At 43.0% G+C, this 13355-nt stretch overlaps 1 protein-coding gene across 4 annotated transcripts in view; it reads left to right on the forward strand.

Moving 5' to 3' along the window:
* KCNK10 (potassium two pore domain channel subfamily K member 10) overlaps window positions 1-13355 on the forward strand; it is a 134192-nt gene that overhangs the window by 83599 nt on the left and 37238 nt on the right. For all 4 annotated transcript variants that reach the window (XM_079129276.1, XM_079129277.1, XM_079129278.1 and 1 more), the window contains exon 4: window positions 4208-4368. In XM_079129276.1, coding sequence (XP_078985402.1) covers window positions 4208-4368 — 161 coding nt within the window. The remainder of the gene's footprint in view (window positions 1-4207; window positions 4369-13355) is intronic.

Raw genomic sequence — 13355 nt, forward strand, 5'->3', positions numbered from 1 at the left:
CTGTGGATTTTGCTATGTGCAGGGGGTCCTGGACTCATTCCCCCATGGATATCGAGGGACAACTGTAAAGCAAAGGGAATATGTTGTCACGTTTCTACAACCAGTAGCCACACCAGAAGGAAGACCAGAGTCTGTTCAGTCTTTGCTGAGGGTACCCTGCATCCTTTCTCTTTGCTGCATAACTAATCCTGATGTAAGAAAGTTCCATCTGCCTTTGTTGAATCTGCTACTGGATTCCAGCAACTAGCTTTTCTAAACTGGAGCAACAGTGCTCATTCCTTGTGAAGATGCTTTTCCACAAACCATAATTTGTAGAAAGGCAGCAAATGATTGCATTCTTACCATTGACTATGAAATGCAATTAGATTTTAGTCTTTGAGGCATTTTCAGATTGGGTCAGGTGGCTCTATCTGCATCAAAGGGAAGCCCTTGGTCAGGTCCCAGGTAGTAGACAGTAATGGTGTCACTTGCAGCCTCTGTTAAGGATTATATCTGCCAAGGTTACTGAGGCAGCTGCTTGTACTTATCCAGCACTTAGATTGACTGTTTAACTCAGGGCCAATGGAAATAGCAGTCATTGAGCCTAACAGTTAACCAAATGCTTACCAGGTACTGAGCTCTCTGCTCCACATGCCTGATCTCATTTAATCCTGCAATACAAATGTGAGGCAAGTTCTGTACTTTTATATATGGGAAGACTAAGGCCCAGAGATGTTAAGTAATTTTCCCATAATCTCACAGTTAATAAGCAATGGAGCCAAGTGTCATTCATCAGGACCAGCTACTTAATTTGTGGGGCCCAGTGAAAAATGAAAATACATTCCTTTTTTAAAAAGAACATCAAACTGGCAACAGCAGAGCATTAAACCAAGCATGAAGGTCTTCTAAGGGTGAGGCCTAGTGTGATTGTTGTTTGCACATCCATCAAGCAGACTGCATGCACTGACAGGCTGCTTTCAGAATGCACACTCTTAACCAACCAGCCAGGGATGAACACTACCTAGGTTGGCAAAGATTTGACCTTGGCGTGTAAATAGCAAACGGAAGCTTCTATGTGTGTCTTGGGCATGAGTCCTCTTCAGACACCAGTTCTCTTCACAAAAGACTTGGAACTGTCTTCTAGCTGGTGGTGACAGAACTGAGGCCCTCCTGGTCCTGCTTATTGGTAACAGCCTCTTTGGGTGTGTCTCAGCTGGGATGGTGTCTTTTGCTGAAAGTCACCAGAAGGCATTTGATGGAGGAACTTCTTGGACTCCTTTGGCTCTATTAAAACCAGTTCTAGTGTTCTGGGCGTTCTATGAATAATTGCTTGTCCAGTAGCTGTCACTCTGCTTATTTCTTACTCTCTATTGCCTCTAGCCGTCCAAGACACACACACACCTCAGATCTAGCCGTGAGTCCACCTGAATCATTGAGTCATTCCAGCTCAAGGTACAGACATTTCGTCCCTTGTCCTGGTGCTCTGTGAGAACAGTGGAGTTGCCAGAAGGAAAATGAGAACCAACCATCTGTTTTTTTTCCTGGGGCTTAGTTTTCCTGCAGTCATACTGCTCAGACGCAATCCCTTCCCACATAAAACCACAGGACCAGATGATAATTGCCAATACTTACTGAGTGCTTGCTTTCTACTATGCTTCTCTTGTATTTAAACTTCACGTGTAACTCATGCTTCTCATGTAACTCATTCAGTCCTAAAGGCTATAAGGTAGGTGATGTCAGAGGAAGAGAGTGAGGCAGGGAGGCTGAATAGCTTGCCCAAGATCTAGGGTCAGTCAATGGAAGAGTCAGAGCAGGAACCCACACAGCCTCTAGTTCTAGAGCCCCCATGTAACATTCATACCCCGCTTCAGAGTTTCACCGAGTATTCTGGAAGGATAGGCAGGGCAGCCCAACAGGCCTGGTACAGCTAGAGCCAAAAATCCAGGAATGGGGCCTTTTCATTGCTTCTGAGAAAAGCTCCAAAGTGTAAATTCTAGAATTTTCCCAGTGACAGTTTGGGGGGTTGAACATTTCCTCCGTGTAGTTCACCCGAGGCAGGGGACACATTGCACACAGGCCTGTGTAGGAGATGCAGCACTGCTTAAGAATGGTAGTCACCTTCTGTCCACTATGGAGACAGTCACCAAAGAAAGATGCCCTCAGATATATTTAAAGACTTATAATTACTCTTGCATGTGTCTAAGAACTTCCTTTAATTTTGTTTTAGTGTTCTAGCCTGAAAATACTAGCAATTGTAATAATAGTTTTTCGCATTGGTAATACTTTATAGCTTACTGATTTTTTTTCCTGCATTAAAAAAAAAAATCTTTCCACCACAAGCAGAGGTTAGTGGGTCTAAGGACAACCTGATAGTATAAGATCAAATAGGCTCCCATCTCCTCACTTGTATCCGAGGCTCCCTGGGTGACACCCACATGCCCTGGACACAGTCTCTTACCCAGGAGGTGGGGAAGGTGTCCCCTCTGAATGCTGGAGGAAGCACATAGCTCTTGTGCTTCATAGGCAGATTCACATGCGGTAGGTTCAAAGCTTCAATTTGCCTGCATCAGCAATATGTTTCTTTCTGAAACACTCAGGCTAAAAGAAAATCTATATTCCCTAAAATTGGGCAATTATGAGACAGCCAAGCTAGAGTCTTCAATGTCTCCACAAGTTTCTAGAATGTTTCCAAGATTCATCATGAACCCACACAAAGTGACGTGGCATGGTTATTCAGATTATTCTAGAGGAGAATACTTGGCAGAATTATTGGGAAAAGTTCTGAAACCTTTTTTGCACATTTAAATCAAAATGATGGTAAATAAAAGAAATATAAGATTATAAATCCTTGCTTGAACACTCATTTAAGAAATGGAAAACTGTAATTTAAATAATTTGTGATAAGAGGTTTGAATGATTTTGGACAGAGAATCGAGAAGGAAAATAGCCAAGTGACTCATCTACAAAGGGCAAAGTCATCAGCAAGCCCTCCAGGCCTGTGGGGGGATGACTGATGGACCAGTCCTCAGCAGCATTCTTTACAACGCTTCTTTCCAACGTGTTCATGACCATGGAGCCAATAACTGGCCAAGTGGCTTGGATTCAGAAACAGGTCCCACATGAAATATCCAAATTTAGAAGAATGGTTCAGTGACCAGACTGATGAGCAAAAGACTGTAGTGCTAACTGGCATGAAAATAAACATCAAATAATTAAGGCTCTCATCCTATGTAAATTGTGTTAACCTTATATGCTTTTTTTCTCCCAGTAATACTTCATTTAGTCCCATTCATATAAAGTGGGCCCAGTGTACACTTTAGCTACTTATGTAAATGCAAAACTCTTAAGCACGTAGGTATTGGTGTTTTCAAAGGACTATGCAAAATTCACATTCATAGAAGGATTTGCTTGTATTCAAACATCCACTTCACCAGCAAACATTTATTTAGTACTGCTTGCCCTTGGTGCAAGAAGTGGTGGGTGGAGAGGCAGAACTCAGAGATGGTGTGGAGTTCCCAGTCAAGAGACAAAAACAGCCAGGCACAACTAGACTTTCACTTGGAAAAAATAGTTTTGCCAAGTATTGTCCTCTAAAATAATCTGAATAATCATGCCTCTACCACGGCAATAGGTAGACTTCACTATTAATGGGGAAAAGAGGCACAGAGACTTTGTTTCTCCACTGTTTATTGTTTACGCTTCCCAGGGTAGGCCTGGGCAAGTCACAGGTCCTTTCTGAGTTTGAACTAGACCAGAGTTTCTCTCCAATGTGCAGTACCCATCACCCTACCAAAGCAGATGTTGAAGAGAGCCACAGTCTATCCAGGGGAAGAGGATGCCCACAAGATAGAACTGTAAAGGAGAAGCCCTGTCTGATTTAAACAGGCAATGGCAAAACCTTTCCAGATGTTCAGTTTCCCCAAACCAATCGTGTCCATGGTGTTTGGTGTTTCTGAAGAGGACAGTACCATTAGCTATCAGAAATGCAATTCTGGGCAGACACAAATATTTTGTTAAGATCTATGAAACCTTACAACTGTTTACAAGGACAGAAACAATAGAACAGTGTTTCCTATGTGGCCTTCAAAATGGGATTCTACTCCCTAAGACTCCTGAAGTGGGGAAATGAACAAATCTTTAAAATAAAAAGTCTGTGGATTCTTCAGTCAATAGTCTACTTTCTCTTCCATCTCACCTTTCTTCTCCTCTCTCTAATATTTCTCACCAGGGTATGGGAATATTGCTCCGAGCACTGAAGGAGGCAAAATCTTTTGTATTTTATATGCCATCTTTGGGATTCCACTCTTTGGTTTCTTATTGGCTGGAATTGGAGACCAACTTGGAACCATCTTTGGGAAAAGCATTGCAAGAGTGGAGAAGGTCTTTCGAGTGAGTACTGCATCTATTTAACCTTAACTCCTGCCACCTGGTTGGCTTTACTTCTGTAGAATTCAGAAGGCCTTATCAGGGGTACCATTCATTTTTAATGAAATAGTTCAATGTTAAGATTGTTTTCTGTTTTGATCAATGGCAATCACAGGTACTGTGCCCAAGTGCCCTACTGTTTGAATTGCTTCCTACTATAGAGAGGTATTTCTGGAATCAAGAGACAAGAGGGTTAAGTATAAATTTGCCAACACTGATTTTGTAAAAAGGTGAGGCATACTCAGTGTCTTAGTCTGTTTATGCTGCTGCTATAACAAAATGCCTGAGGTAGGGAGAATTGTAATTTGGAAGAAATTTATTTCTCATAGTTTGGAGGCTTGGAGTCTGAGATCAAGGTGCTGGCAGGTTTGGTTGTCTGGTGAAGGACCTGTTCTCACCTTTCAAGGTGGCAGCTTCTTGTGGCATCCTCTGGAAGAGAGAATGGCTGAGTCTTCACATGGCAGAGGGGTGGAAGTTAAAAAGGTCATAACGCTGCATGAAGCCTCTTTTATAGGACCTTAATCTGATTTATGAGGAGGAACCTTCATAACATAATCACCTTTTAAAGTTCCCACTCTTAGGATTATCGTATTGACCACTAAGTGTCAACACCTGAATTTTGGAGGGGACTCATTCAACCCATAGCATTCAGTTTTCTTAAAGATGGTTTCCTTGGTTATTTTGCAATAAGGCAGAGAATTATAAATCCACTTTTGCTGTTGGAGCTCCTCCACTCCATTTTACTCCCATACGCAGTGTCTCCAGCTGCTTCTGATTTCTTCTCTGAACTCTGCTCTGTGCCTTGTCTCTTCATGGCTCCTCCCTACCACTGCTGAGTGTCCCCTCAGTAATGATATGCGGATGCTACTTCATGCCAAGGTGTGGATAACGTTATTGCCTTAATGAGTTTTTCTCCCTCTTGGAAATATTTACCTTTACTCAAGGGACAAAAATCTCCACCTACAGATTTTATTTACTAAAGATGATGTACCTAGCACCAGTAACAGGCATGTGGGGTGAACGTGATTGGACTGAGGGTCCCAATGCCCTTAATTGACACCCATTCATAGCTTTCAGGGAACTCTTGCTTAACACAGGCATAAGGTCATTTCTGCCCTCTTAGTCAGTGTTGGCCTAGTTCAGATCCTCTCGACCTTCATCAGGAAGTTCTTTCTTACAATGACTTAATTTTTTGTTTTAATTGGCAGTACTGGGCATTGAACCCAGGGGTACTGTACCACTGAGCTATATTTCCAGCCCCTTTAAACTTTAAATGTGAGATTGGGGGGTCTTGCTAAATTGCTGAGACTAACCTTGAACTTGAGATCCTCCTGCCTCAGCCTCCTAAGTCACTGGGATTGCAGGTGTGAGCCACTGGCAGATGACTTAACTTGTTAAAATGACAATTTTTAAAATTGGTTCTTTTTAGTTATATATGTCAGCAGAATCCATTTTGATATAATTATACAAGAATGGAATATATCTTCGAGTTCCATTCTTGTGGATGTACATGGTGGTGGGATTCACTGCATCTTTTTCATATATGAACATGGGAAACTGTCGATTCATTCCACTTTCTTTCCTTTGCTTATCTCCCATCTCTTCCCTTCATTCCCCAATTGTCTAATCTACTGCACTTCTATTCTTCCCTTCAATGTCCCCTCCCCCCCCATTGGGGGTTAGCTTCCACCTATTAGAGAAAACATTCGCCCTTTGGTTTTGGGGACTGGCTTATTTCACTTAGCATGATAGTCTCCAGGTTCATACATTTACTGGCAAATATCATAAAGTTATTCTTCCTAATGGCTGAGTAATATTCCATTGTGTATATACGCCACATTTTCTTTATCCATTCATCTGTTGAAGGGCACCTAGGCTGGCTCCATAGCTTAGCTATTGTGAATCGAGCTGCTATAAATATTGATGTGGCTGCATCCCTGTAGTATGCTGATTTTACATCCTTTGGATCTATATTGAGGAGTGGGATAACTGCGTCAAATAGTGGTTCCATTCCAAGTTTTCTGAGGAGTCTCCATATTGCTTTCCAGGGTGGTTGTACCAATTTGCAGTCCCACCGGCAGTATGTGAGTTGGACACATCCTTGCCGACATTTATTGCCACTTGTATTCTCGATGATTGCCACTCTGGAGTGCGATGAAGTCTCAGTGTAGTTTTAGTTTGTATTTCTCTAACTGCTACAGATGTTGAAAATTTTTTCATTTATTTGTTGACCACTTTAGAATCTGGCAATGGTGGGCAAAGAGAATAGGTGGCAAGCTCTGGGGCTGTGGTCCCCTTCCCCCCCACAAGTTCTTATCTTGGGGATAAGAACTCCCAAGTGTTGACCTTAAACCCGTCTCCAGAATCGGGGTTCACACTTCTCTGTAGCAGGAAGCAGGGGAGTTCCTAGGGGCAACCTGAGAACGTGTTCGTGTGTCGGCAGTGAGAAGACCGAGGCTGGGCTGTGGTTACCTTCATGAGCTCTGATTCTGGGAAAGCTGCCTCAGTCAGCTGCCACTGGCTAAGAGGCACAGAGTTCAAATCTACTTTTGAAGGTTCTGGTGATCATTAAATGAAATAATGTGTGGGAAAGAGCGTGGCACAGGGCCAGACGCAGAGTCAGGCACTGCTGAGTGTTTGCTCAGAAAACTGGTTGGCAGGCTGGCTGCTCGCTCAGGTTTTATCTGTGTAGCTCTGTGCGTGATTTTTTCTGGCTGTCCCACAGACTTTGGTCCCCGGGTGCTGGCTGCCCAGCAATCTCATTAGAATATGCACCTGGGCTCCTCGGTGGTCACCATGGAAACCACCACGTGCCTTCTCTGCTTCTCAGATGTTTAGGGCTTCCTGAGCCAAGGGCAGCCCTGTCTCCAAGAGCTGTTTTGAACTTCTCAGAGGCGCCTCTCAGCCATTGTCCCATGGCCCTTTGAGTTAGGAAAAAACCCATCTGGCCACTCAGAAGAGCAGGATTCACATGGAGAAACGACTGGTCCAGCATTGTTATTTTCATGTAGCTTCTCGAGCTCTCAGCTTCCTTTGTTGTAGAAGGAAGGGTTGGACTAAATGCTTTTCAAATCTCCTGTTAGCAAATAAAATCTAATAATAAAATAAAATAAAATAAATTAGTTACTATATTCTAAATGAGAGAAGAGGTTTCAGTCATTTTACTACATCTGCTACCAAATTGGGGCGCCGAGTTTCCCCTAATGAATTTCAGATGACAAGCAGAGTCTGCTGTTCTCCTTCCTCCTAGAGCTGACTCTGAAGGATCCTTCAGTGGACTTGGGAGCAGAGCCATTTCTGTTATCAAATTGGCTGCGCTTGATGAGTGTTGAAGGGCTGTTGGAAGGGATGACCACATTCCAGGAGGGATGTAGGCCTACTTCCTGAACAGAACCATGACTGATCTGCAGCAGTTCCCTGGCTGTGTGTGAGGTTGAGGGAGAAAATCTCAAAGCTTTTGGTCATTCTCTTAAGCTACCTTTAAAAGGCCATTTGCTTAGGTAGGTGGTCGGGCAATGAAAATTGTATAAACCAGCAAAGCTTGGGGCTGTGAATTTTCAGTTCTCATGGGGAAGTCTCTTTTTTTTTTAAATCTGCATGATGATTATTAAGTCTTTTTCTTTGTTAGGTTTTCTCTCAGCTCTTGGGAAGAGAGGACCTTTTGTGGAGAAAATATATAATATGATCACAACCTTCCAGGTGTCTGTGTTCTGAGGTGACTCTGGTTTGGGTCCTTTTAACATATCGTAGGTCCAATTCTCATTTTGAAGAATTGCTGAGGGGTGCTTATGACTTATGAATGCTTCTGGCAGAAGAATAATCAAATGTCTGCCTGTTGGGGTTTTTGTGGAGTGAATTAAAAAACAAACAAACAAACACACAAACAAACAAACAAACCTCTTTCTTCTCCTCTGGAGCTGAGAACTAACAGAGAAATAGAGGAGTCAGGCAGATCAAAATGTCAGCTAAAGTTGACCAGAGAACACAGCTTTAACTCTGTTGCCAAAAGGACTTACTCGTTTACTGTTGCTGTGCCACAAACATAGAAGCTTCGAACTTCCATTCCTTGTGTCCCTGTCCTGTAGGTCAGTGGTCTGGTGGGCTTGGATGGTGGTACGCTCAGCATCTGACAAGACCAAAATCTGGGTATGGGTCAGACTGGGCTCTGGATCCCGTGAGCTTCCAAGCTCATTCAGGTTTTGGCAAAAAATAGTTCCCCATGGTTGTAGAACTGAGATGCAGAATCCTTCCATGCTTTGCCTCTCTGACTCCCCCTCAGGCTCAGCTGGAGAAAGCTCTCTGCTCTTAAGGGGAGGGCGCTCACATCAGGCCTGGGAGGATAATCTCCCTGTCTTGGGGTCAGCTGTCACATCTTATCCCGTAGTTGTGGGAGTGATATGACTCATCATAGCACAGGTTCTGGGGATTAGGGTGGTTTATCCTGGGGGGTCATTTTAGACATTCCCCTGCTCTCTCACACACTGAGTCATAGAGTCATAGGAGCACAGATCTCCTTCACAAGGACAGCTGCCCCTGTAATCTTGCCGCATCATGGAGAGAAAAGCAGAGTGTCCTGCTTTGCAGGAAGATGGTCCCAAATGGCAGACGAAGGGGACTGAGCTGAAGGTGCTCAGCTGCTGAGTCACCTGTCTGGTTGAACAGTGGGGATAGAGACTCAGAGTGTTAAACTGGATGAAGTCCCTCCGAATGGAACAGGAAGCCAGGATAATGAACATGCCTTGCTATGCCACTTACTAGTGGGTTGAGGATTTGGACATGTATTTATTTCACCTAGCAAGAAGCCTGCAGGCAGGCAGGGTTGGTGTGTCTGTCCCACAAGGTCAGGTGTAGCCCATTTGTTCTCTGTTCTCCTTAGCTTATTACCTCATGGTTTCAAGATGGCTGCCATAGGACCAAGTCGCCTGCTTGTTACCAACCACACTTAAAACAAGATAGAAGGGATGTGTTTTCTTAAAGACTTTTTTTTTTTTTTTTTTTTTTTTTTTTTAAGAGAAGCTTTAGGTTCACAGCAAAACTGAGAGAAAGGCACATAGATTTCCCATGTATACCCTGCTCACATATTACCAACATCCCTCGTGAGAGTGGTATACATTTGTCACAGTTGATGAACCTAACGGACACATCGTTATTCCTTAAAGTCCATAGTCTATGTTAGGGTGCACTCTTGGTGCTGTGCTGTCTCTGTTTGGACAATGTGAAGTAATATGCACCGTGGTGTTGTGCAGAGTATTTTCACTGCTCTAAACATGCTTTGTGCTTAGTCATCTCTCCCTCTCACCTAACCCCTGAGAGACATTAATCTTTTCACTATCTTCATAGTTTTGCCTTTTCCAAAGTATTATAGCTGGAATCATGCAGTGTTAGTCTTCCCAGATTGGTTTCTTTCACTTACTCACCTATTTATTTAGGTTTCCACTGTTTTTTTTCGTGACTTTTAGGTCATTTCCTTTTATTGCTGAGTAATGTTCATTTTCTGTATGTACCCAGTTAACTGAGGCATCTTGGTTGCTTCCCACTTTTGGCAAGTATGAGTGAAGCTGCTATAATCATCCATTTATAGGAATGTGTATGGGCATGTGTTTTATTCCTTAAACATCAAGAAATATGATTGTTGGATCTATGAGTATGTTCAGTTTTGTAAGAAACCACCAGACTGTTTTCCAAAGTGGCTATCCCATTTTTTATTCCCACCAGACATGCACAAAAATCCCTGTGGTTTGCATCTTGGCTGGCCCTTGGCATTGTCTGAATAAGGGCCACTCTAATAGGTGTGTAGTGCAATCACCTTGTTTTAATTTGCAGTTCCCTCATGACAGATGGGGATGATCTTCTCATATGGTTACTTGCCATCTATGTGTCTTCTTTGATATCGTACCTATTAATGCCTTTGACTCACTTTATAATTGAGTTGTTTGTTTTTTAATTGTTGAGTTTTACAAGCTCTTTGTACATTTTTGGGTAACAATCCTTTGTCAGATATGTCTTGTGAAAATATTTTCTTCCAACCTATGTCTTATGTTTTACTTCTCTTGACAGTGTCTTTTGCAGAGAAGAAGATTTTAATTTCAATAAAGTCCAGTTCATGGATTGTACCTTTGGTATTTATCAAGAAAGTCCATTCCAATCCCAAGGTTATTCATATTTTCTTCCATGTTATCTGGGGGTTTTGTAATTGTATATTTTACCTTTAGGACTGTGATCCTTTTTTTGAAGAATATAAGATCTGTAAGGTCTATATCCCTGTGGTCCCCTGCCCCACCTTTGGTATGTGGTTGTTGAGTTGTTCCAGCACCATTTGTTGAAAAGACTGTCTTTCTTTTCTGTCTTTGGCTTTTGCTTCTTTGTCAAAAATAAATTGACTAGCCATGTGTGGTGGTGCATACCTGTAATCCCATTAACTTGGGAGGCTGAAGCAGGAGGATTATAAGTTCAAGGCCAGTCTCAGTAACTTAGTGAGGCCCTAAGCAACTTAGTGAAACCCTGTCTCAAAATAAAAAAAAAAAAAAAAAAAAAAAAGAAAAGAAAAGAAAACAACAAGAAAAAAAGAAAAGAAAAGAAAAGAAAGGGTCGGGGATGAAGCTCAGTGGTAAAGTGCCCCTGGGTTCATTCCCCAGTACCTTCTATTGCCCCCCTCCCAAAGATAACTTGATATGTATGTATTTTTTTCTGGACTCCCTATTTTGTTCTATTGATCTATTTATTTTTTTCAACAATAGCACACTTTCTTGATTAATGTAGCTAATCTTGGAAGTTGAGTAATATCAGTTCTCTGACTTCTGCTTCTTCAATAATGTATTGGCAGGGACTCCTTTTGTGGGAGAAAAATTCTTCTTAGAAATTACCTTGTAGACTTCTTTTTCTGTCTCACTGATCAGAATTGGATAACATGACCATTCCCTCCTGCAATGAAGGTTAGGAAAGCAAGTATCTGACAAGGGGCGATTGGATTGACTTAGACCAGTGATTCTCAAAGTGTGGTCCCTCAATTCTGCATCAGCACCCCCTGGGAACTTGTTAGATGTGGAAATTCTCTGAGAAGTTGGGCCCAGCATTCTGTTTTCCAAGTTCCCCAAGTAATTCCAATGTCTGCTAAAGTTTGAGAACCCCTAGATTAGAGGAATGATGTTTCATCTCTTGGGGCTAAACACATTGCTCTGATGAACAAAATTAGAATTCTATTAGCAAAAAAGAAGTTGGAGTAGGCAATTGATAGCATCTCCTCAGGTGATGATCTGCAGCTGGCCACAAGAGCCACTTATAAGGAAGCTGGCTTCTCTCCCTCCTGTCACAAATGAGGTAGCCTTTGGGATCTTTGGATTAGTTAGGAAAGGCTAGTTTATGTCTGGTAACAAACAGCCCCAGCTTACTTTACTTCCTGCCAGGTCTGCTTCAGGCCAGGTAACTCCCCAGGCTACAGGGTTTGCTATGGCAGGGGAGAGCAGCCAATTGAAAACTGACTTTCACTGGGTACCTGGTGAGAGACTATTGTCCTGGACTAGCCATGTGGTCTCACCCAACTGCAAAGGGGGCCTGCAATGCACTGTTTGGTCTCTAAGGCAGGGAGTGGATGGGGGAATTCATGAATACTAAAAATGTTACATGTGTATTCCCAGGTATGCACTGTTGGGCCCCAGTCTAGGATGACAAGCACCCTGGAAATTTAGATACAGGTGGCTGTGCATCCCTTTTTGGGGAGCGCTATTATGATGAGACTCATTCATTTCACATCTGAGAAAATGGTGTCCATGGCTTGTTAGGCCCATTGCCTGGAGCCACACAGTGAGTTGGTGGCAAGGCCTGGATTTGAACCAGTGAAACTCTTCCAGGTGGGCTGAAAATATTTACTATCAGATATACTGTATTCATCCACATCATGAAACCGGTGTGGAGTTTGACTTTTTTCTTAGCATATTGTGCTTCCTGGGCTTCCAGAGGGAAATCTGGGCAGTTATTAGGGGAGGATAATCATTTGGGATAAAACAGGGCTGACACCGGATTGCAAAAACAGGTTTTGCAGTGAGGAGCGTCTCTCCCCTGCTGTGGGCTGGCTCTTTCTCTGGGCCCTGCTGACTGTTACTTGGTAGCATGCTATAGAAAAATGGGCCACATTTTGAACCAGGTTCTGCTTGCTTGCTCTGAGCTGGACTTTGGCCTCTGGGAGGAGGCTGCTGCTTCTTTCCATTGGGCTAAGCAGCAGGTTTTCTGATATTTCCTCTAAAGTCAAGGGACAGTCTTTTCTTTTTCCCCTCTTTGGTCTTTCTCCCTAAGGATCTGACGAAAGTGTTTAATTTGCCTTTGGACCCAGAGGAATCTGGGTGTAACTGATAAAAAACACATTGCCCTAGACTTTGTGCCATGATCACTTGGTGACTTTAGAGGCTGGCAATTGCTCAAGACAGGGTGATGACAATCTCAGTCTGCCAGTGATGTTCAATTAGTGGGCTTATCCATCACTTTGGATTGCAGGAAGCGACAGGTGGTGGAAGGTAGGCTTCTGGAGGCCTCTGCCACATACTTGGCCTGAGTCAAGGGAAAACTTGGAAGAAAGCACTTGGCAGGAGGCTGTTTCATGCAAGGTGTCTCTGAGCTTGCACCCAGCAGTGGAGTTAACTTGAAACTACTATTATTTCAAACAGACGAGAATCCCTGGTTTGGAAACCGGGTGTTATTTTCAGTACTTTGGGTTTGACCACAGCTTCCAATTTTTATCAGTTATGGAAATGTTCATTGGGAGAGTAGTTACACACACCAGTGTTGTGCCCACATGGGCAGGGAGGGAGGGCTAGGTGGTGAGCTGACTTTTAGTTTAAGGGTTCCATTTTAACAGCATAGAAAAAATGTTTCCAATTTGGTGAGAGTATCCATGTGCAGGTGTGTGTACCCGTGTCTGTCTGCTCTGATAACATAGCTGTGCTAGTGCATAGCATATT

The sequence above is a fragment of the Sciurus vulgaris genome (genome assembly GCF_902686455.1).
Source record: "Sciurus vulgaris genome assembly, chromosome: 2".
Taxonomy (NCBI): domain Eukaryota; kingdom Metazoa; phylum Chordata; class Mammalia; order Rodentia; family Sciuridae; genus Sciurus; species Sciurus vulgaris.